Source organism: Mercenaria mercenaria, chromosome 13, assembly GCF_021730395.1.
Source record: "Mercenaria mercenaria strain notata chromosome 13, MADL_Memer_1, whole genome shotgun sequence".
Taxonomy (NCBI): Eukaryota; Metazoa; Mollusca; class Bivalvia; order Venerida; family Veneridae; genus Mercenaria; species Mercenaria mercenaria.
Window position 1 is genome coordinate 33,815,958 of NC_069373.1, and position 24,513 is coordinate 33,840,470.

Consider the following 24,513-nt stretch of genomic DNA (forward strand, 5'->3'; position numbering starts at 1 on the left):
ACTATTCTGTTTTAAACATACCCTGCTGAGCCTCTTCAAATCTATCATTTTCTGCTAACCATTGAGCATATGGTACATAAACATCTTCTTTGTATTCTGGGTGTTTCTCTACCAGGGTGAATGCCTTCAAAATAATTCATGCATTTAAAACTGTTCAATTATCTAGCAGTTACAATGTGTCAAACGTTCTAAAAACATGATTAATTGCAACTCTACATGAGAAACTCTTAAAGGTTAAAACTAGCCCACCCGCTTAGCTTAATAGGGAGAGCGCTGATCTACGGATCTCCAGGTCATAAGTTCAACCCTGGGCAAGGCGTATGTTCTCCGTGACAATTTGATAAAAGACATTGTGTCTGAAGTCATTCATCCGCCATCTCTGATTCATGTTTGGAAGTTGGCAGTTACTTGCGGAGAACAGGTTTGTACTGGTACAGAATCCAGGAACACCGGTTAGGTTAACTGCCGGCCATTACATAACTGAAATACTGTTGAACAAGAGCACCACCTTGCGGGTGCTGACGCTCATCTGATTTTTTTGTACAACAGAAAAATTGTCCAAATCATGATTTTTTAAGTCCAAAAAGGGCCATAACTCTTGCAAAAAGCAGGATGGAGTTATGTTTCTTGATGTACAGAGTCAGCTTATTATGGTGAACAACAGTTGGAAGTTTCAAAGCAATGGCTTTGATAGTTTAGGAGAAAAGTTTACCTAAACATAAAACTTAACCAATTCATTGTAAATCTGATATTTTCTAAGTCCAAAAGGGGCCATAATTCTTGCAAAAAGCAGGACAGAGTTATGTTTCTTGCTGTTCAGGGTCAGCTTATGATGGTGAACAAGTGTTGCAAGTTTTAAAGCAATAGCTTTGATAGTTTATGAGAAAACCTGACCTAAACATAAAACTTAACCAAAAAATCTGATTTTCTAAGTCCAAAAGGGGCAATAATTCTTGCAAAAAGCAGAACAGAGTTATGTTTCCTAATGTACAGCTTCAGCTTATGATGGTGAACAAGTGTTGCAAGTTTTAAAGCAATAGCTTCGATAGTTTAGGAGAAAAGTTGACCTAAACATAAAACTTAACCAAGAAATCTGATATTTTCTAAGTCCAAAAGGGGCCATAATTCTTGCAAAAAGCAGGATGGAGTTATGTTTCTTGCTGTACAGGGTCAGCTATTGATGGTGGACAAGTGTTGCAAGTTTCAAAGCAATACCTTTGATAGTTTAGGAGAAAAGTTGACCTAAACATAAAACTTAACCAGGCAATGCCAATGCCGACACCGATCAAGTGATGACAATAACTCATCATTTTTTTCTCCAAATAATCAGATGAGCTTAAAACGGAGTTAAACCCAAAACAAACAAAGGTTAAAACTGTAAACAAACATTCCATATATCTTTCTATTTGTTTCTTAAGCTGGGTTTAGAGTATATGTCAGCTTTCTTGCTGGAGGAGGACCTCCTGCACCCCCAATGTGCCTCCTCTAACATTATTTCAGTTACAGATGGCACCCATATAGAATCAATTATCTTCTAGAAACTAGCAAGATGACTCAAAGGAAGTCTTGCCCTAGCACGGCTCAAACCCACAGCTCAGGGACAAAAGTATTTAGAATTAAGAAACCTCAACCACAAAGTCACGGAGGTACATGTGTTTTAAACTGTTAACGCAAAACTGAAAGTATACCCAACTGAACTTATGACAAAACTACTGAGAAACATTAATTAACTCAACACCATGAAATCTTGTATTATTAATTATAAACGAATGATAAACTAACATCTTCCCAGTGTTTAGCTTCTACATGTAACATGATGAGTGATTTATGATCTCCCATCTTACTGTACACCTCAGCAGCATAACCATATTGCTCCAGTTTACCCAGGTGATGTGCACATCTTGACAATGACTCGCGGTCAGCCTTGTCCAACTTTCTTGCTAAATCTATCAACCTAAAATTAAAATACATTTCATCTTCAAAACATTCAAAGTAAATCAAAGAAGCTAAACAAAGAAGTAATAAAATATTTAAAGCATTTAATAACTCAAATGAGCACTGCCTGAAAACAAGCAAGTGTAGTTTTAGAATTAAACAGTATATGGCAGAATAAAGGAAATGCTCTTTTTCGACTGAGGATTTTTTGTATGCCAATTCAAGGCATCAATGCAATGGAACCAAACAAAGTCAAGCAACAGCTGTCTGAGTTACAGGCATACACTCTGCTGCTGCATTTTACATTGTCATCTATCAAAGGTGTATTTTCATTACATTTCCGTTTTTGAACAGTATCAAATACAGCAACACATGAAAACTCACATTTCTGACCATCCATGATCCCCAATGATCTCTATAGCTTTCACATATTCTCCGGCACTAATGTACATCTCGGCTGCAGCCTTTGGTTCATTACTGCTCTTAGCCCAGTCTGCTTGTTTTGTAATCAACATCTTCTTGTCCATAGGATCTCCAGAACCAATAAACTCCTGTTGATTAAAGTCAATTTAATCACTTATTTAGTATTTAGTTTAAATACTTCTATTTCACAATAATGTCAAAACAAGAAGCTGCATTCAATAAACGCTTGATGCCCCCAGTGGCATCCTTGTCGATACAAAGCAACCCAAGTCCAAAACGAGGTCAAATTCAAGGTCAAACTGAGGTCAGGTGATGTGTGAAGATGAGGAATGATCACAGGTTACATCTGCATTAGTATCAAGTCATTCTAGTAAGGGGTATTGATGCTAGATGAAACAGTCCCATTTGGTTAACCAAGAGATGGCCCATATAAAGTAACCTAAGTCCAAAATGAGGTCAAGGTCAAGGTCAAACTGAGGTCAGGTGATGTGTAAAGATCAGGAGTGGTCACAGGTTACATCTGCATTAGTATCAAGTCATTCTAGTAAAGGGTATTGATGCTAGACGAAACAGTCCCGTTTGGTTAACCAAGAGATGGCCCATATAAAGCAACCAAAGTCCAAAATAAGGTCAAGGTCAAACTGAGGTCAGGTGATGTGTGAAGATGAGGAATGGTCACAGGTTACATCTGCATTAGTATCAAGTCATTCTAGTAAGGGGTATTGATGCTAGACGAAACGGTCCCATTTGGTTAACTGGACGGATGAACAAACAAACGGACTAACGAACGGACAGGACAATCACTATATGCCTCCCGTAGTAGATGCCGGGGGCATAACAAGTTTCAATTTTATTTTCATTTTGTTGGGTTTAGAGTTACACTGACACAATTAATATCATAAAGCAACTTTTCCCAATTTTGATGATGGAGGAGTGCAACTGGGCCCTCCAGACAATGTTTCAGGCATGTGAGGATGCCTGGGTAGAACCAGCTTGGTTTGCTCACATGAAGAATTCTACACCCCAAGTGAGGTTCTGAACCCACATCAGATAGGGACAAGTGACTGCAAGCCAGCGACATAACCACTTGGCCACAGAGAACCATAAAACTGGTTTCAAAAAACGGATTTATAACCTCAAAAGTTCATAGCCAGTAATTTTCTCAAAACAAAAGGAATAAAAGAGATCATAATCATAATCTACTCCTGCTGGTATTCATTAAAGTATGCTAACAAGCCATTTCACCTACAAAACTAAGCATACAGGCCAGTCATGATGTTTTACTAATTTCTGTGCATAAAAGAATGCTTATTTTTATCTAAACTTTTAAACAACGAAAATACACTAACTTAAACAAAACTTACTAAAAAGACAAAAACAGTATTTTAAGGTAGTAAGCAACAGGCACAACAAAATGAAGAATACTACTGTAAAATCAAAATATTTGTACAGGAGATTAACTTTTGCTAAGTTAGTGTTTTTTAACTCTTAGTCTGCTGGCGGCAAATGATTCTGCCTTTGCGACCAGTGCAGACCAAGATCAGCCTGCACATCCGTGCAGTCTGATCATGGTCTGCACTGTTCGCTATTCAGTCAGTAAATTTTCAGTGAACACCCCTTTCAATAATAAGTGGTACTGCCCACAATGAATAATTGACCAGTCCATTTTAGAAATTTAGCAGGGTAAGGGTTAAATATTTTGCAAAAATTATGCCTTGTAGAAACTTGAATTTTAATTATTTCGAGAGAAAACTTACAGCTTATGATATTACAGTACTTATACCAACGTTTTTGCGGGGCACAGGGTTGGATCGACAGGACAAAATTATTAAAATATAACTCCCTCGATTGGTAGGAGTTATGTTACAAACCTATTACTTTTTATTTCAAAGTCATAAAAAGAGTCTATTTACTAATGAAAGAAAATCATCACCACTTCAGTTTTCTTTTTTTTTAGTCTAACATCCCATCACCACAATTATGGGTCATATGACGACTTTCAAGCTTCTTACAGAAGAAGAAGACCCCACAGACGGGCACCTGGGTAGAACCACCACATTTCGGTAAGCCAGATGGATGGCTTTCTTACATGAAAGAATCCTACACCCTAAACAAGGTTTGTACTTTCACACTGGTCCACTGGAATATCTTACCTTAGCATAGTCAAACATCCTGAGATCTGTATACATGTTCATTGCCTTATGTTCCTGTCCTGATTTCTTGAACAGTTTAGCAGCCTCATTGAATTTTCCTTGGTAACCATAAACATCGCCCAGGAATACCATGTTGTCATTCTCTCCACGTTTCTTACGCTCCTGTAAGATGAAACAGGCATTTGTTTAACCGTAATTATAGCTGCAAAGCTGTGGAAACTTTTCAACTGAATACATACATCTATGCATCTTGACAAGCATGTACAAGTACCAGATGGCAGCTGCAAACATTCATGAAATTTTCTGAAAGTTACTCATATGTATGAATTGATCCACAGCCAAATACAGCCTGCAAAGGCACTGGATCTTATGTTCCAGTAATGGAAAAAGTGTAACTGATTCAACACCAGCAAAAATCTGAAAACAAAATCCATGTTTTCAAACTGAAATGAATGTATTATGAAACTTGCTTACCAAATAAATAGAAGTTTAGTCAATCAAAAATTTACAAAGTTTCCACTCAAAATTTCTATGAATCACAAACATCATAAACTGAGTATCAAAATACTGAATCTAACAAGAGCACCGCAATGCGGAGCATATACACCTGAAGGTATGACCTTTGACCCCTAAGTGTGACCTTGACCTTGTAGCTAGCCATCCAGAACATGCGCTCTGCACATCATCTCAATGTGGTGAACATTTGTGTCAAGTTTCTTCGAAATCCTTCAAGGGGTTCAAGAGTTACAGAGCCATGACCTTTGACCCCTAAGTGTGACCTTGACCTTGAAGCAAGACATCCAGAACATGCCCTCTGCATGTCTTCTTGGTGTGGTGAACATTTGTGCCAAGTTTCTTTAAAATCCTTCAAGGGGGTCGAGTTACAGAGCGGACACGGAACACACTCATATGACATTTGACCCCTAAGTGTGACCTTGACATTGAAGCGAGCCATCCAGAACATGCGCTCTGCACGTTGTTCTGATGTGGTGAACAATTGTGTCAAGTTTCTTTGAAATCCTTCAAGGGGTTTAAGAGTTACTGAGCAGACACGAAATTGCTAACAGACGGACAGACACCGGGGGTATAACATAATACGTCCCTTCGTGCATATAAAAACATAACGGCTGTGTAAGCTAGTACCTCTATATTATGTATAAGCTCCAGGTATCTAAGGTCCCGAATCCTGATGAATGCCTTCTTGGCAGTATCAAAGTCTAGGCCTTCCAGGGCTTCATGGGCGAGAGTTTCCCAGTCCCCATCAGTTACTCCAAGGCAGGCAACTTTATAGGCATCCCTGCAAAACAATGCATCCATTTTCAAAAACAATAATCATCTGATTTCATTTTCAATTTTTAAGCCAAGTTAATGTAATTAAGTCATCTCGCTTGGAAAAAAGCAGTGTTGGTACCATCATTTGTCATGATCCCTGTTAGTTAGAACCCTAGAAATCCTAAGAGCTTACATTCTATATCCACTGTATTTTTCTCAAATCTGTAGTCAATTAAAGATCAAAATTAGCAACATTTTACATACTCAAACGTACAAACATTCTTGGACAACATGCAATTAACATCGTAAATTTAAACATCTATTAAAATTACAAAACATTAGATCTCCATGCTATATACCTACAGTAAATGGTTACAGTAAAAAACCTATAGTTAATTCTTACAGTAAATGCTCACAGTAAATATCTACAGTAAATCCTTATGGTAAATGCTTACAGTAAATTCATACAATAAATGTTTACAGTAAATGCTTACAGTAAAATCTTACACCTACAGTAAATAAGTACTGATGTGAAACAAACAATTTTGTAACAAGAGATAACACATTAACTCAAGCACATTGTATTCTATATTCCACTATAATTTTAACAAACAAAAATCCATAGTTTGAATCAAGACAATGTTCACACTTACTTGAAGAGTTTTTTCTCCAGGTACTGATACATTGGTGCTGATTGGGGAACGTCCACAGATGACATGGAGTAGATGTGCAGACAAAATATCTTAGATCCACTAAACCCTACCACAAAACCCTACAATTAATGAAGAAAGTATTTCATAATTCTCTAAGTCATTACCATAAAAATAGTTAACCTAAATACAGCTATTCCTAAGTGCAAAAAAAATGAGGACAATTTATTTTAGAGAATATACTTGATTTATGCTAAAAAATTCTGGTAATATTTTTCTCTAATAAAATATAAAACACCCTTTCGAAGCATAGAACACATATAGCTATAGCAGACTTTATTTGATCATGACAGGCAATGAAATGTGTGTCATTCTAAAGCCCCCCCACCCCACCCCCATCAAGAACTAGCTAATATGGAACACTATTATACTGTAACTGAGTAACATTGAATTGACTTCTTGGTCTCAAAGGACCAGAAATAATAACAACACTGTGTGAGACTGTTCTCAAGTAGCAGAAAACTTGTTATACCTGTAGTTTCTGTTGATGGACAGGGAAATTGCTGGCTTTTATGTTCAGTAGACCGTTACCAGAGAAACACAACATATCTTCATAGTGAGTGTTCCATGCTACACTGTTTGCATTGGGTTCCTGGCATACAAAAAAATGCTCATTTAGTCAATTCTTTCCAATAACAAAAAAAAAAATTCATACAGACTGCTAATTTCTGACAGTTTTCTTATTCTAGACATTCAATAGTATTTTGATTGTTTTATTTCGACATTTGAGGAGCTAAAATGATTAAATTAATTTTAGTTTTCCTTGAAAGAAAAGGCACTGAAGATAGATATAATATTACAAGAGAAAACAGTAAAGTGAAACTATGCTCGGTTGAGCATCCATGCCTCTAACATCAAGCCTCATTCAAGCAATTCAAGTGCTCTCTGACCACATCTCTTTATACTCTCTGTTTGGGTCACTGGAAATCCTGGATAACTGAAGCATATTGCCCATCCCTTGCAACCACTAGAGATTTGATATTTTACTGCATATTATTTTTTTTTTCAACACAACGACGACAGTTGAAATACTAATAAACATAAAAGATACCGAAATGTGAAAAAATTGTAACTGTATCTTGATATTGCCAACACTAACATTTAATTTCTTTTGAAATATTTCCATATCCAATTCTTATAACTTAATTAATAATAAAGCAGTATAATTAATGCAAAATGATTTTGTTAAAAAGTATGTACTTGGAAGAGAAGCTCCTTTGTGTTGATATCATACACGAGGCATGTATTATGTTCATCTACAACTGCTAGACGTGTTCTACTAGCACTCATGTCTAGACATCTGACTGAGGTGCTCTGTTTTAACAACACTATAGGGAATGGGTTATCCACAAACAACTTCAGAATCTGAAAATAAATATCTTTATTTGTATAGCGTGAATTTGATTAAACACAAATACAGTTTTAAATTGTATTCAAGATAATAATTTTTACAAGAAAAACTTGAGGTTCACAGATGTTTGAAAATGAAAAGATTTCATCTCATTTTTTTTCAAAATGCTTCATAACCTTTGTTAAGATACTTCTATAATCCATTTCAAGCAAGGATCTATCCATGTGGAAGTGAATCCATCAAAGGTATAGGTGCTAAGTCACGAAAGCTTAACTGACATTTAAAGGGTAGCAAAGGGTCTTTAATGTTTATATAGGGACTGTAGTCCAATGTTCTGCTTGGTGTTATTTGAATATATTAACTTTTTAAGTTTAACTTGGAGCTTTTACTAACTTGCCCATTTTTCAGCCCAACAAGAAGGCCCTCCCTGCCTGTAGGGCCCCCTATAACCTTGATATATCTGATTAATGACTCCATCACCCATTCCTTCTCCTTCACACCCTGGAAACTGTAACACTGTAATCGCTTGTCCTGCAAGTACACATTGCAAGATGATGTATGACGCAAGTTTGCTATAAATTACAAAACACTTTGTTATACACTTCCAAGAACTGGTGTACATTAAATTGAATTGCCAACAACTACATCAAAAGTTCCTTTGTATTCTTCTTTAACACAAATATTGTGACGAGTAAGAAGCTCCATTTCTAACTGCCTAATATTTACCTTTCCTACTTCTGATAACAAACTCCAAATACTTCCCAGGGAGTGGGGAGGGTAGCTTTTGAGGCATTATATTCAATATGGGAAGAATTTTGCAAAAATATGTATCATGTATATCACTGTTAAAAGTATTGTTTATACAGGTATTATATTCAATATGACAAGGCAGTCTGAAAGACACCTATATCCCCCGCCGCTGTTATGGATAGTGAAAGGGTTGATGGTATTGGGTGGAAGCATTGAGGTTAAGTATATTTTATAGTCCACGTATGACGATATCAATGAATCTGAAAATCCTTCAAGGGGTTTAGGAGATACAGAGCAGACACAAAAATGGAAGGCTCAAACCTTTGACCTTGAGTTGTGACCTTGACCTTGAGCCAACATGGCTGACTCATGAGTTCTGCACATCCGTCTTGATGAGGTGATCATCTGACCCAAGTTTCATGAAAATCCTTCGAGGGGTTTAGGAGATACAGAGCTCAAACCTTTGACTTCGAGTTGTGACCTTGATCATGAGCCAACATGGCTGACTCATGGGTTCTGCACATCGTCTTGATGAGGTGATCATTTGACCCAAGTTTCATGAAAATCCTTCAAGAGGTTTAGGAGATACAGAGCAGACACAAAATGGAAGGCTCAAACCTTTGACCTTGAGTTGCGACCTTGACCTTGAGCCGACATGGCTGACACATAAGTTCTGCACATCGTTTTGATGAGGTGATTTGACCCAAGTTTTATGAAAATCCTTCAAGGGGTTTAGGAGATACAGAGCGGACACAAAGTGTTATGGACGGACGGACGGAGACCATTCCTATAACCCCTCACCACTCATGGCGGGGGATTAAAAAGCATTTTGTGGAATCATGTATATCACTGTTCGAAGTATTGTTTATACCAAGTCATAGTGATATGGGAACAGCTTTGACAAGTTTAAACAGAATTTCAAACAAACCACAATATTTTTCAGAGAAAAAAACTAAATAGCTGCAGTATGTTTTCCAACAACTGGTCTAAAAATTTATGTAACAATATTCATAATGGTGTAATTGAACACATCAAATTCAGACATATTAAATTGAAATAGAAGCAGAACCTCTGAAACATTTATAATAAAAAAATCCAAATTTCAAGAACCATACTAATACAAGGCGAGTTATAAGCAGTATTCATTAAATCTGAATTTCACTGAGGCAGATTATTAGCTCTTAGATTATCTTATAAACCATGCATTTTCTACCTATAATAAATTTGAAGAAACATGCAGAAACACTTATAAAATACATGTCGTATTAAAATGGCAAAATTCTATGATGTGTAAATAGAGAGTATGGCAGTGAAATGCTTTGTATATTTGACATGACAGAGGGAGTGTTGCTTTGACCTAGTGCACAAGATTAATATAGATCTATACAATGTTCTTATAGCTTATATATATATAGCTTTTAGAAACAATTCAACATGGTAAAAATAAACAATGCATGCAATAAAAAAGTAACAACAGGCTGCCCATTAGTTTTAGTTTTAGACAAAACTCAGTTTACAGGAACCTCTGAACTGTCAGTATATAAAGTATGCATTCTAGTGTAAAACCACTTTCACTCTGCATGGAGGAGTCTCACTGTTTTACATGCCTATTTTGTAAGTGAAGGGAAATCTGGGGTAAACCACATGTCTTTTGCGAATTATTAAATGTATATCATAATAGATTATCAATGAGCTGTTTAATTACAGTAGGCTCAAGTATTTAAATGGCTTGTTTAACCCTTTCCCTGTTAAATTTCTATAATGAACTTATCCTTTAAATTTGGACAGTACCATTAACTGCTGAAAGGGGTGCTTTCCAAAAAGATACTGACTGAATGGTGAACAGTGCAGATCTTGATCAGACTGCATGGATGTGCAGTCTGATCATGATCTACAATGGTCACAAAGGCACCATCAGTCGTGTCAAGCATGGTAAGGGTTAATTACAGAGAAACTATTACAAACAGTTTCAAACACATGAAAAACTTTTCACCAAACTGTCCGTTAAAAAAGAAGAAGATAGTGCCTGAATCTTTTAGGTCAGTTCACAAGAAGTAGAACAACTTTGCAAAAATGAAATTCAAGATTTATGGGACCAAACACTTTAATGCAATTTTACAGAACTGAATAATTAAATGAAGTTTGAAAGCAGTCTATATAGTAGATGCTGAAAGCTAGTACTGATATTCGACTGGTCATCTTATCAATTAATATCATGATGAAATCTTTGATTTTTAGAACCAACCAACCAATAACTTCTATATTCAAGAATTTAATACGGTTTTAGGACTGTGGGCAGCCTAACTAGTAAATAGAGTAAACAGAAAGAAACATAATGAATTAACATAAAAACTGTTATCTGTGGTTAAAATCACCTCTTCAGCCTACAAATGAGAACAGTAAACAGGGGTTAAAAGAGAATTTGCCATCAAAGAATAAAGGTGAGCAGCAGCACAGACAAACATACAAAAATAAGATGAAATCATTTGTAGATTGAATTCAATTCAGGTCAGTTTTCAACCACCTCGAAACAAGTCAAATGTTCAGTGGCAAACACCTACCAAACTGCGGCAGAGCTACAGCATTCCAGTAGGAAGTATAGTGCATGTGCCCAAATTGACTGGAAGGAAGAAAACCATGTGTATATGTGCAGTGCAGCCGGCTACCCTTATAACATTCTCTGAACACTAGATAAATTATTATGTAGCAAATTTCTGTCATCTTTATACCTTAATAATGATTTAAGTTATTTCATGAGAGTCACTTACATTTTAGATTCAGCTGAGTATTTTTAACTTGAAACTTGAAAAATTTGAACAAGCTTTCATAGAACTAATTTTGACAAACCTGACACAATATGATGTTCTGTGAGCAGACGACAAGTAAATTACACTCAAATTTTCTGTTGAGTTTGTCTTTCACCCTGTAGTGCATGTCTGCAGCATCATCCGAGTATAACTCGTACACAACAATCTTGTCAGGTAACTGAACCTATGAGCAAAAATCATTATATCATAAATTATTTTAGATGAAGCCAGGATTCAAACCTGAAAATACACAATAACAGGGCCTTGTCATTGCAAAAATCTGACAATTCCGTCAGTTGCATTACATGTGAAACACGGTCACACTGGGTAAGCCCACCAACAACTAGGTTTTTATTCATTTCCATAGCCAGACTACAATGTCATGTGCCGAACCTGAAGTTGCACTACTGTTAAACATGACATGACTACCACCTATGTTAGATGTTACCCAAAATATTTGTTTTATTAAATTTATGTGAATTTTGTCCTTTTTTTTTGAAAATTGCTCAGAGCTATTGATACTTACAGCTAGTCTGTGTCTGTAAATAGCTATTTTCTTTACTAAATCCCTACACTTTATTCTCACTGAAAAGATAAAACATACAACTTTAAGCAAAAGCTTTGAAGATGATATAAAAGATTAATTCACATTTTAATTAAATTTGTAAACTATAGGGTTTCTGTGTACGGAATTTGACTTCCAATCACTTAGTGTAAGCTCCATTTGGGTTGACATGTGAGTAACTCCTCCACCATTAAAACCTGGAAATCTGCCACAAAATTATAATCTCAACTGTGTTGGTGTCACTTAAAACTGAACAAAGCAAACAAACAGATTTCTGTCGTAAATGGATACATCTAAGGCTCCTACACTGACATGGTTTTCACAATAACTAAAAATTTTCTCTGTCATGTTCTTGTATTCCTTTTCTTTGTAAAAAAACTTTACTTTGTAATAATTGAAAAAAAAAAACAGCTCAGCAATCTGAGGAAAAACAACACAAAATGATGCCAAGAACAAAACAAGGTAAAATATAACAACAAAGGTAAACTTTTACATTAACATGAACGTAAAATTACATTTCTTGTGGCTGAATTTTTCGAGAGGAGCTTTAAGCTCTTCCCTTATAGCCTTAGCAGCTGCAACATTAACTTCCTCGTCATCTCCTGGTATAGGATTCACTGAAACTTTGGCCATAAATTACTGTTTAAAATTCTCAAATACTCAAAGTGCCTTCTATTCAAATGTGCATCATGAAAGTTACTTACTCCCTTTATCTCTTATAACACAGTCCACATTCATAAACGTTTTAAAATTATATGTACAATGCAGAATAATTAGTTTGTTTCGACTTGTTTTAAACTTAATTTTATCTGCTAAAATTTTGCTGACAAAGCACATTTCATCACATTCTGTGCTAATCTAACTACAACAGAGTTAAAAGAAAATTTCTAATAAGCATTTTGATTTGCACCAAGCTATCTTTTTTCTTTTACTTTAACTGTTTTATGGGACAAAATCACCCAACAGCAACAGCTGATTGGGCAGTGAAAAGTCTAACATTACAATATATTACGCTTTCCATACAACTATCTTCAAGAAAAAAGTTATCATAATTATGTAAACAAGCATGACCAGTCAAGCACAGCGGCCTCAGAAATTTGTTCCTTCATGTTGTTTCCTGAAATACTGTGACTGTTAAATGGTTTATTTAAGCAAGTGCATTTAGTCTGTACATTTGTACTATGTCTTTCCTACCAACACTACAGTGAACATTCCAGATAGAGTATTTACCTTTCTGATCTGTGATAAGGTGTTGTATGATCACATCTGTCATGTTGTCTCTGTATGCGTACCTGTCCTTGTAGAGACCATGTACTGTACTGAAGATCAGCTGATAGTAGGCAATAGTTCCATCCTGACAACCCACAGCCTGATACAGAACAGTAAATTTACAGTACATTCAAAGGCACTGGAAATGTATAACCATTCACAAGGATATGGTACAACAGCTTCACAGGAGACAGTATGCTCAACTATTTTAATTCTGGATAGTGGAACATCTCAAGAAACTAGAGCTATCACTAAGCTAACAAGAGCACAACCTTGCCAGTGCAGATGCTCATCTGATTTTTTTGTCTCTGTATAACAGAAATATTGTCATACCAATGATTTTCTAAGTCCTAAAGGGGCCATAATTCTTGCAAAAAAGCAATGCAGAGTTACCTAACTTGCTGTGCACAGTCAGGTTTTAACGGCAAATAACTGCTCCAAGTTTTAAAGCAATAGCTTTGACCGTTAAGGAGAAAAGTTGAAATAAACGCAAAACTTAACAAAGAAATCTGACATTTTCTAAGTCCAAAAGGAGCCATAATTCTTGCAAAAAGGATTGAGTTATGTTTCTTGCTGTACAGAGTCAGCTTTTGATGGTGAACAAGTGTTGCAAGTTTTAAAGCAATATCTTTGATAGTTTAGGAAAAAAGCTGACCTAAACACAAAACTTAACCAAGAAATGTGATATTTTCTAAGTCCAAAAGGGGCCATAATTCTTGCAAAAAGCAGGATAGAGTTATGTTTCTTGCTGTACATAGTCAGCTTTTGATGGTGAACAAGTGTTGCAAGTTTTAAAGCAATAGCTTTGATAGTTTAGGAGAAAAGTTGACACCGACGACGATCAAGTGATGACAATAACTCCTCATTTTTTTTCAAAAAATCAAATGAGCTAAAAATCAGCTATTATTTAGGTAAGCTAGTAGAATTTTACTTGTTTGTTGGGATTAAATTCTGGGGATTAACTCAACCGATAAATCCACAAAATTCATTCCCTATGAATATTTATGACATCACAGTATTACTGATTGTGACGAATACCCCCAGCTGCTACAGGGAATTTACTTTCTTGGCATGATGTCTTGATCAATATTGGGTAACATTAAAGGTCCAATACTAAGGAAAGTGAACATTTTAATTTCTTTTAAAAAGCACAGAAACTATTTCATTTTAATGGAAAATGAAAGTTGATATGTGGAAATTCGAAATAAATCGCAGTATATGTACAATTATTTTTCTATGAAGTATGAAGAAAGTTAAAAAGACCTGGGGGGTCATTCTGTCGATTCATTGAAATTTCAACATAATACACATACATTTCTTTGAGTTCCAAAGACCTTCTGTAAATTTTGACCTGCCAATCTTCATTATTTAGTGTCTTGCAGAAGTCTATGCACTGGCTATGAAAAAAATTGCCAACTCACTTTCCCTTAGTAATGGACCTTTAATGTGATCTACTTCAAAAATATATGCCTCCAGAAAAGGAAGATAAGAACTCATGCTGAATCACAAATCTCATTTTGTATGAAAAATAATAAATAACATAATATCTATGCATTGTGGTTGATTATCTTAGCAAATCTGAACAAAACAATGAGGAAATAAACACCTGAGATAGACTGACACAAGTCTTGTAGATCTATATACCTTACCCCCACAAATGACATTGTATAAACAATACTAACCACATAATTAGAGTCTGGTCTGACAGCAGCAGCCCACATCCATGACTGCTGATCTCCAATGGTTCCTAGCTTCACTCCTTCCTTGGTGTGTAGATTACATTGTTTGTTAGAGCCTCCCACAACCACATACTCTCCTCGTGAGAACCAGCGTACAAAACATGGATCATATCCCAGCTGTCTGTCCTTTCCCATCTGTATCAGAAATAATCAATCAAACATTCTTCAAAGGTATCAACATAAATTCAGTACTAATTTTCACTTTTTGGTATTATTTTTCCTGTACACAATATGAACAGTAATGTTGAACTGTGAGTATACGTAACAACTGAAAATGTCCACTACAAAAATTATTATCCAAACAAATGTAAAAATTTTGAACAAGATAAATGTAAAACAGTTAATAATGAAAAAGCAGCATTCCTATTACCTGTTTCCCTGACAACTGGTAGAAGGATAACCTTTGACCCCAGTCAGCGACTGCTAGAACATCATACGCTTCATCTCTCGAGGGGTTCCACTGTAGCGACCATATCGGGGACGAAGTGGCCCCTGGTCGCTCTATCTTTACTTTCTCTTCACCATTCTTCAAAGTTGAAAATCATCTCATTTGCATTTTAATTAAACTAATTTACAAAACATATTTAGTTTATGAAAGATACTTAGATTCCTTTCAATGAAAGCATTATTTCCGATCTGTCATCAAAATTAGTACTATACAGTGTTAATACATCATGTTCAAGTAATTTTCTGCAAATAAAGTATTCTGATATTTTCTTTGCCAAACAAACTACACAAACGAGCAACTATCTGCAATTACTAAAGCATTCTCTTGTATATAGTCATCTGTGTTCTTCAGATGAAATGAAGTTAGTACCTTATTTCTAATGCTGACAAGTCCATTGTACAATCCTAGAGCAAGATATTGTCCATCATTTGTCCAGCTGCATGCTGTCACCCTACTGCTCACCTTGTGTTTCGAAACAGATTTCTGTTCAGGTGACCAAAGACCTTAAATTTATTCAAACATATCTGATAAATATGCATGTTTATGTTCTGATAAACAAAGGCCTTAAAAACATTCGAAAAAATCTTATAAACATATATATTTGTTCTCGTGACTGTAATTTTTATAATCACACATTTCTGTAAAGGTGACAACAGACATATTAATCCAAAACTGGTAAAAACTAAGTTATTTCTTATGATGAAAATGATTAGATGAAATTCAAATATAAAATTCATTTGAGATCATTTGGTCACACATACAGTTATAAAATCAAGGAGCTGCGTTCAATAAACACTTGATGCCCCTGGTGGCATCCTTGTTGATACAAAGCAACCTAAGTCCAAAACGAGGTCAAGGTCAAACTGAGGTCAAGTGATGTTTGAAGATGAGGAATGGTCACAGGTTACATCTGTATTAGTATCAATCCATTCTTGTAAGCGGTATTGATGCTAGACGAAACGGACCCATTTGGTTAACCAAGAGTTGGCCCATATAAAGCAACCTAAGTCCAAAATGAGGTCAAGGTCAAACTGAGGTCGGGTGATGTCTGAAGATGAGGAATGGTCACAGGTTACATCTGCATTAGTATCAAGTCATTCTAGTAAGGGGTATTGATGCTAGACGAAACGGTCCCATTTGGTTAACCTCGTACGGACGGACGGACCGACGGACAGGACGATCACTATATGCCTCCGCATCAGTAGATGCCGGGGGCATAACAAGAACCTTTGAGGTATATACTAGTATAAAACTATAGCACTAAATTAGAATCAAATTTTACGCTACTGACTTCAATAAATGTCTGCCATCTATTACAAACATGAAATTCTATTTATATTTTCTATAAATCTTACATTTTAAATGAACACCAAATTTGACTTACATAAAAACAATCAAATAATTCAAACTAAAATAAATGCAAACTAAAATAAATGTAAATTTCCATAACTCCTGAGGTAGTAATCATTTAAGATAACATGTCGTTGAGCAGTTTAATACAAACATGTTCATTTTTGTACAGTGCTAACAGTCTGATGATGATCTGTCAGTAAATGAACTATTTTTTGATAACTAATTTGTTCATCAACATCTTTGTTTTTCTGGTTTCTATAAAATTATGAAACTGATTTCCACAAGTAACTACCAAATTCTCCAAATGAATCAGAAGTGGAGAATGAAATGACTGTAGATCAAACAATCACAGAGAACAAACATCGCACCAGGGGACTGAACTAACAACCCGGAGATCCACAGATCTGCACTCTCCCTGTTGCGCTAAGCTGGTGGACTTGAGTTCACCAAATGAATATGAAACAAGAGGACCATGATGGTCCTGAATCGCTCACCTCTTCCCACATGACCCAGTTTTGAGTATGACGCCGTTTTTTCTATTATTTGACATAGTGACCTAGTTTTTGAGCTCATGTGACCCAGTTTTGAACTTGACCTAGATATAATCAAGATAAAAATTCTGGCCAATTTTCATGAAGATCCATTGAAAAATATGGTCTCTAGAGAGGTCACAAGGTTTTTCTATTATTTTACCTATTGACCTAGTTTTCAAAGGTACGTGACCCTGTTTTGAACTTGACCTAGATATCATCAAGGTGAACATTCTCACTAATTTTCATGAAGATCTCATGAAAAATATGGCCTCTAGAGAAGTCACAAGGTTTTTCTATTTTTATACCTACTGGCCTAGTTTTGACCGCATGTGACCCAGTTTCAAAACTGACCTAGATATCATCAAGATGAACATTCAGACCAACTTTCATACAGATCCCATGAAAAATATGGCCTTTAGAGAGGTCACAAGGTTTTTCTATTATTTGACCTACTGACCTAGTTTTTGATGGCACGTGACCCAGTTTCGAACTTGACTTAGATATCATCAAGGTGAACATTCTGACCAATTTTCATGAAGATCTTGTGAAATATATGGCCTCTAGAGAGGTCACAAGGTTTTTCTATTTTTAGACCTACTTACCTAGTTTTTATCGGCATGTGACCCAGTTTCGAACTTGACCTAGATATCATCAAGGTGAACAATCTGACCAGCTTTCATAAAGATCCCATGAAAAATGTGACCTCTAGAGTGGTCACAAGCAAAAGTTTACGGACTGGCGCACGCACGGACGGACAACGGACACTGCGCGATCACAAAAGCTCACCTTGTCACTTTGTGACAGGTGAGCTAAAAATACAATAGGGTTATTATAACAGTAGCTCGATCTGGGATGCTGATCATGCTGTATTCGTCTTAGTGGATTTTGCCAGATCGGATGTGTGATCAGTCCTTGCAAAATCCACTAGAGGTGAATACCAAATCCCAGATCTAGCTGTTTTTGTAATGACCCTTTTATTATTATACCTCCACCTTTTTGTTTGTTTATTTGTAATCGAACAAAATCTTAAATGTTTGTTGATGTTAAAATGAAATGAGTGATGTTTTTGTGTGCGCTATTTATATAACTGTGTCAGCTCATGCATATTCAATGAAAGTAGTCCAGCAACACACAATACAAAAGGTACAATACGGAATTTTTTAAATCTGCCTGGTCATATTTACTTGTGAAATACAATCCAAATTTTTTACAAATTTATATAGGTATTATAACAAGAAGGCCATGATGGCCCTATATAGCTCACCTGTTATCATTGCACTTGAGGACAAGAATGTCCTCAGAAAAAATATCTAAGTCCAAAGGACAGGAACAACAAAGGGAAGAAATTTAACCAAAAAGAAAAAAAAAATTCTTACAAGGTACAGATATGTCAAAATACGCCTAAAAATTGGAGGTACCATCCATGTTGTACCACAGGAAAGTGGTCTTGGTTTTTCCCTATAGCCAATAATAAAAAAGTTACTAAAAATAAGCTATTTATAGTAACGTAAAAGGGAAGTAATTAAAAAAAAATTATTGTAAGTGAACAAAAGAAGGATCTGTCAAATAAATCTGTTGACATAAATGAAATTTCAGATCAATATCTTCATTAGTTACGGAGATATACCCATTTTAATTTGAAATAAAGGGAGGTAATTTGAAATAAAATCAGTCCATAGTTATCTACCCTGATTGACTCAGTCCAACTAATGACAATAATGAAATTTCAAATAAGTCCTATAAGTACTTACTGATATAAATCCATTTTGATTACAATCAGGGGAGGTAATCAAAATAACTCTGGAACCTACGACTGGATCTGATTTGTCATGGAATCCAAGATTTATTGTTGTTGAAGATATTTTGGAAGTCTGTATCAAATAAAACCATAAATGAAGTCTCTATATGGCTGCAAAAGCCAAAATAGCCAATTCTGGACCTTTAAGGGGCCATAACTCTGGAACCCATGAAGGAATCTGGCCAGTTCAAAAAAGGAATCAAGATCTTGTGGAGATACAAGTTGTGTGCAAGTTTGGTTAAAATCAAATCATAAATGAAGCTGCTATTGTGCAGACAAGGCCAAAATAGCTAATTTTGGCCCTTTCAGGGGCCATAACTTTGGAACCCATTAAGGGATCTGGCCGGTTCAAGAAAGGAAGCGAGATCTTATGGTGACACAAGTTGTGTGCAAGTTTGATTAAATTCAAATCATAAATAAAGCTGCTATTGTGCAGACAAGGTCAAAATAGCTAATTCTGGCCTTTTCAGGGGCCATTACTCTGGAACCCATAATGGAATCTGGCCAGTTCAAGAAAGGAACCAAGATCTTATGGTGATACAAGTTGTGTGCCAGTTTGGTAAAAATCAAATCATAAATAAAGCTGCTATTGTGCAGACAAGGTCAAAATAGCTAATTTTGGCCCTTTCAGGGGCCATAACTCTGGAACCCATAATGGGATCTGGCCAGTTCAAGAAAGGAACCGAGATCTTATGGTGATACAAGTTGTGAGCAAGTTTGGTTAAAATAAAATCATAAATGAAACCATTATCGTGCAGACAAGAAATTGTTGACGCACGGACGGACGGACTGACGACCGACAAAGGGTGATCACAAAAGCTCACCTTGTCACTATGTGACAGGTGAGCTAATAAAAGTATTTATACTGATCTGCTCAACTGAGATGTATTCCTAAATGATTAGTAATTTTGGACAAACATGGTACCAACTTGACACCTGCCATTTTGCATGTTACAATCATGTATGTAATTCAAAGTTCACTTGAGGCTTTTAAGTTTAAACTGTAGATACATTTTGCATATAAAATCATATTGTATAATGTAATATTTCTTAAAAAAGGTGTGTTTTTTTTAGGGATGGGAATGAATACTGAAATCAATATTCGAATATTCGGTTTGCCATATTCGAATATATTCGAATATTCGGTTTGTTTTAATGGAAGCTTTAAATTCTTATTAAGTGATTGGCATATATACAACGTATTCATTTGTTTAAAGCGTGGATCATCGTACGTAATAAGGCCAAAAAATGTTCCTTTCGGGTAACAAGATCCTACCTAGCAAAACCCGCCAATCCTAGCGTTTTATTTCACGATTTTGTCAGTATAATCATGAACAGATTTAACTAATTCAGTGTTTTAACTTCAAAATGATACAAAAAATCAAAACGATTATAATTAGGACCGTCGCAATTTTATCTAAAAATAGCAGGTCGTCCCATTTAAACACGTGACGCACTGTTGTATTACCGCCGCCATTTTGAGAATTTTAAATCGGCGTGTAAAAATTGTCGTGTAAAAAGCAAGTAAGGCAGACTTAAACCTCCTTCAACATGAACTTATGCATCAATCATAATGTTATTTCTTGATTTTATTATAAAGTACTTCAAAATTTGATTCAAATACGGCCGATGGCGGATGAAAACTGATTCTGCGGATGGTCTTATAAATGTCGTACAAAATATTGTGAAAAGATCGACAATATCTACAAGTCTGGTATTGTTTTCTAAAAAAAAAACCAAATTCTACAACTTTTTACATAAAACAGGCGCCAATAAAAATGAACAAGAGATAAAAAGATATCACATTTACGCCTAATACAAACTGTTAATCCGTAGCGATGACCCCAGGTAATTATGCATTGCAATTTTCTTGTTAACTGGACATCTTTTGATATGCATCTGACACACTGACGCCAGTTGCAAACGGTTAATCCGTAACGATGGCCCCTGCCAATTGTGCATTGCTATTTTCTTGTTAACTGGACATCTTTTGATACGCAAAAACAAACATGACCTGGTTCTGTTCTGTAGAATTAGCATGCTCAAGTTACCCAAAATCAATGATACTTATTTTGAAAAAAAATAATAAAATAAGTTACGAATATTCGAATTTGATTTTCATATTCGAATATTCGACCTATTATCGAATATTCGAATATTCGTTCCCATCCCTAGTTTTTTTCTATATAAATGGTTGCGAAACAAAAATACACCTAGATGCAGTAATTATCTGATAGAAAAAAAACAACAGTAGAAAACGGTCACATGACAGGCTTCAAATTCAGCAACAAATATTAACGTGATACCTCTGACAAAATCTTTTACAAGACTTGTGTTATATGCCTGATCATACATGGCATCATAGTTTGTACAATATCCTAGCAGAATATAAGCAAGTTTTTTTCTGATTCGCAAATATTTCAAGAGAAAAGTTTCCCAGATCACTTCCAGAATGTATCCTAAGAATTTAAATGTACCAATAACCTGTCCATTAAAGCTAACCACTCCTTTACAGGTAGGCAGAGCAGGACTCAAAATTATACTTCAAACAAATGTTATGCACCTGTTAATAAGGTGGTTGTCTCGGCAAAGCTTTTGGGTGTGTAAATAGAATATGTAATGTTTCTCAATGTGTAATAATACCAGCTTATTCTTATATTTCATGTTGATGTCAGTATACCAGTACATTCAATCTTCAATTAATATGCACATAACTCATGCTAGAAAGACCATTTCGAATCAGAAACTTCATTGCATCAGCTAACTACTTCTGTAATGGCATGCATTAACTTCTGCCTATGATCCTTTACTGCAGGGCAATACCAACAGAAACAAACGTATCAATTTTACAATCTACATGACTTACTGAAAGGCTCTCTTAACATGATATAACTTTAAATCATAACTATAGATTATGGACATTTACCAAATGTTATGTAAAAATTTCTACTTACTCAGGAATACTCAACAGCATTCATTCATTACAACTTTTCAAATTAAATTTGTTCTTTATCTGTTGAAAAGTCTGCTGTTCAGCTATAATTTGCTTAAGGAAACACCATTCTTACTTTACAATAACTAACAGATGGTATAATAAACTTACCACTTAAGGAAACACTATTCTTACTTTACAATAACTAACAAATGGTATGATAAACTTACCACTTAAGGAAACACTATTCTTACTTTACAATAACTAACAAATGGTATGATAAACTTACCACTTAAGGAAACACTATTCTTACTTTACAATAACTAACAAATGGTATGATAAACTTACCACTTAAGGAAACACTATTCTTACTTTACAATAACTAACAAATGGTATGATAAACTTACCAAAGTCGGTGACTGCACAGCTTGCGAGAGCATGTGTGACAGGATTGTAGGCCATACACTGTATAGCATCATTATGCCTGTAGATATTAGATAGCACAATATTAATATTGTTCTCCTGCTATTCCTGCTTAGTGAACCGGGCATGATCAAAACAGGTCATTAGCGGCTGGTTACGTTTACAGGTGATAAGATGTATACATGAAAATTTATATATTGAACTTTTATAGCCTGGCGCTAAGATATTTAAGCCGAACGCAGCGCTTGGCTTAAAGGGTCTGGGGATAACCCCGAGACGTTCTCAATACTTTTCTAATCCACTTTACAACAAATGTCTTTTTTTTACAGACTTAATGTGCAGGGCATGCTGGGATGTGGTCACTTCTGTTTGTATTCTGTTGTTTTCATCTTAACCTTTAGCCTCCTGGCGGTGAGTTATTCTGCCTTTGCGACCAGTGCAGACCAAGATTAGCCTGCACATCCGTGCAGGCTAATCATGGCCTGCACTGTTCGCTATTCAGTCAGTAAATTTTAAGTGAACACCCCTTCTAATAATAAATGGTATTGCCCAAATTGAATGATAGACCAGTCCATTATAAAAATTTAGCAGGGTAAAGGTTAATAAAATCCATCAAATGATAAGAAAATTACGAGTACAAATGTTTTTCCACATAAATGCTTCCAAGAAGACACCTTAGTAAAGCAACTCGATCATATATTGCAGATATGATATTTACGTGTATTTGAGGATGCCTTCAAGTTTACTTGTCCAGATAATCACACTTTTGTCGGCTGATCCAGAAGCAAATCTCTTGCCATCTTTAGCATAACAAACACAGTGTACTGCTTCTTTGTGTCCCTAAAGTAATAAAATAACTGCATGCATAACTTTATGTCTATCTAGTTAATAATTATATAAAATCATGTAAAATAAATTCAAGTTGATGCAAAGATAATGGATTAGTGCTTGCATAACTTTACCTATAGTTTCTCTCAGGTACTCTCAATAGCAGCAAGTTAGTGACTGACTTTCACTGAACCCATTTCCTAGTTGTGATAATAATTAGCCTTTTCAAACACTGGATTTTAAGCTGTAAAACTTGGTTTTAAAAAAAGTCATAATTGCAAACTCACTTTGCCATTACTTTAAAGTTTATGTACAAAATGGTTCCAAAAGAGTACATAAATTCATACAGGTACTTAAATATGCTTTTAACTGTCATATAAAGCAATGCAACATTGCCCATGTCATTAACGGACTTTCTGAAGATGTCTATGAAAAAATTAAACTACTCAAAAGTAACATCGGACAGTACCTTCAGTGGCTGTATAAGTGTACCATCATTAGTGTCATATACAAGCACCCTGTTTCCTGCTGCTACTATCAACTGACTCCCATCTGGTTTGAAACATAAGGCCCAAATACTGAAAATATAACGTAGCAAATTTCAATAAAGGAGCAGTTTTGATATACGATTTACTGCAAAATGATTTCATTTTATGGGCATGAAATTACAATTATGGTCTTGACCAAAAACAGCTATTTTTTAGGGATTTAAATTTGCAAATTTCAAACATTTGGTTGGTTCCCTTTATCTGTTGTATTTAGTATATGCATGAGAGTAAAAAATATTGAAAATAGAAAAATAAAAAAGTAAATATCGCGCGTAGCAGATGCTACCGACGGTTGTGAGTGACCTTAATTAACATATTTAGTTATACTTGTTAGTAAAGGCAAGTGAATTTGACTCGTGCCCGGCTGACAACCATATTTTAGTCGATGTTTTCGCATCGTTTCGTTGTGCCACATTTTTATCTACCTGGGTATTGCAGTAGGAAGCAGGGTTTCCTCTGGGTCAATTTCACTTTGCGCCAACAAATTCGCCAATCAGGAAAAGTTTACGCCAGTGGCTCTCAAGTTGGAGCCAATAGTCTGTGATGGGCGACACACCATTTTCTATTTCAATCTCTTTTTCATTTGATTCTTTACAGTAACCATGAAATTTACTCTTGAACCAGTCTATCCTAATATCACAGTGAATCAAAAATAGTTTTTAATCTCAACCATTTT

At 35.4% G+C, this 24,513-nt stretch overlaps 1 protein-coding gene across 4 annotated transcripts in view; it reads right to left on the bottom strand.

The window, feature by feature from the left end:
- The window catches only part of LOC123528921 (intraflagellar transport protein 122 homolog), a 40,664-nt gene that overhangs the window by 10,450 nt on the left and 5,701 nt on the right, over positions 1–24,513 (bottom strand). The window contains exons 2-21 of one of the 4 annotated variants that reach the window (XM_053521495.1): positions 23,759–23,867; positions 23,180–23,301; positions 22,446–22,522; positions 21,413–21,484; positions 15,792–15,925; positions 15,345–15,500; positions 14,918–15,109; positions 13,197–13,335; positions 12,482–12,589; positions 11,928–11,986; positions 11,442–11,585; positions 8,238–8,375; positions 7,694–7,858; positions 6,966–7,085; positions 6,437–6,555; positions 5,655–5,808; positions 4,512–4,673; positions 2,320–2,486; positions 1,783–1,954; positions 22–124 (exon numbers count right to left, since the gene is read on the bottom strand). In XM_053521495.1, the coding sequence (XP_053377470.1) occupies positions 22–124; positions 1,783–1,954; positions 2,320–2,486; positions 4,512–4,673; positions 5,655–5,808; positions 6,437–6,555; positions 6,966–7,085; positions 7,694–7,858; positions 8,238–8,375; positions 11,442–11,585; positions 11,928–11,986; positions 12,482–12,589; positions 13,197–13,335; positions 14,918–15,109; positions 15,345–15,500; positions 15,792–15,925; positions 21,413–21,484; positions 22,446–22,522; positions 23,180–23,301; positions 23,759–23,867 (2,612 nt within the window). The remainder of the gene's footprint in view (positions 1–21; positions 125–1,782; positions 1,955–2,319; positions 2,487–4,511; positions 4,674–5,654; positions 5,809–6,436; positions 6,556–6,965; positions 7,086–7,693; positions 7,859–8,237; positions 8,376–11,441; positions 11,586–11,927; positions 11,987–12,481; positions 12,590–13,196; positions 13,336–14,917; positions 15,110–15,344; positions 15,501–15,791; positions 15,926–21,412; positions 21,485–22,445; positions 22,523–23,179; positions 23,302–23,758; positions 23,868–24,513) is intronic. The other 3 variants (XM_053521496.1, XM_053521497.1, XM_053521498.1) reach the window with 3 other exon arrangements.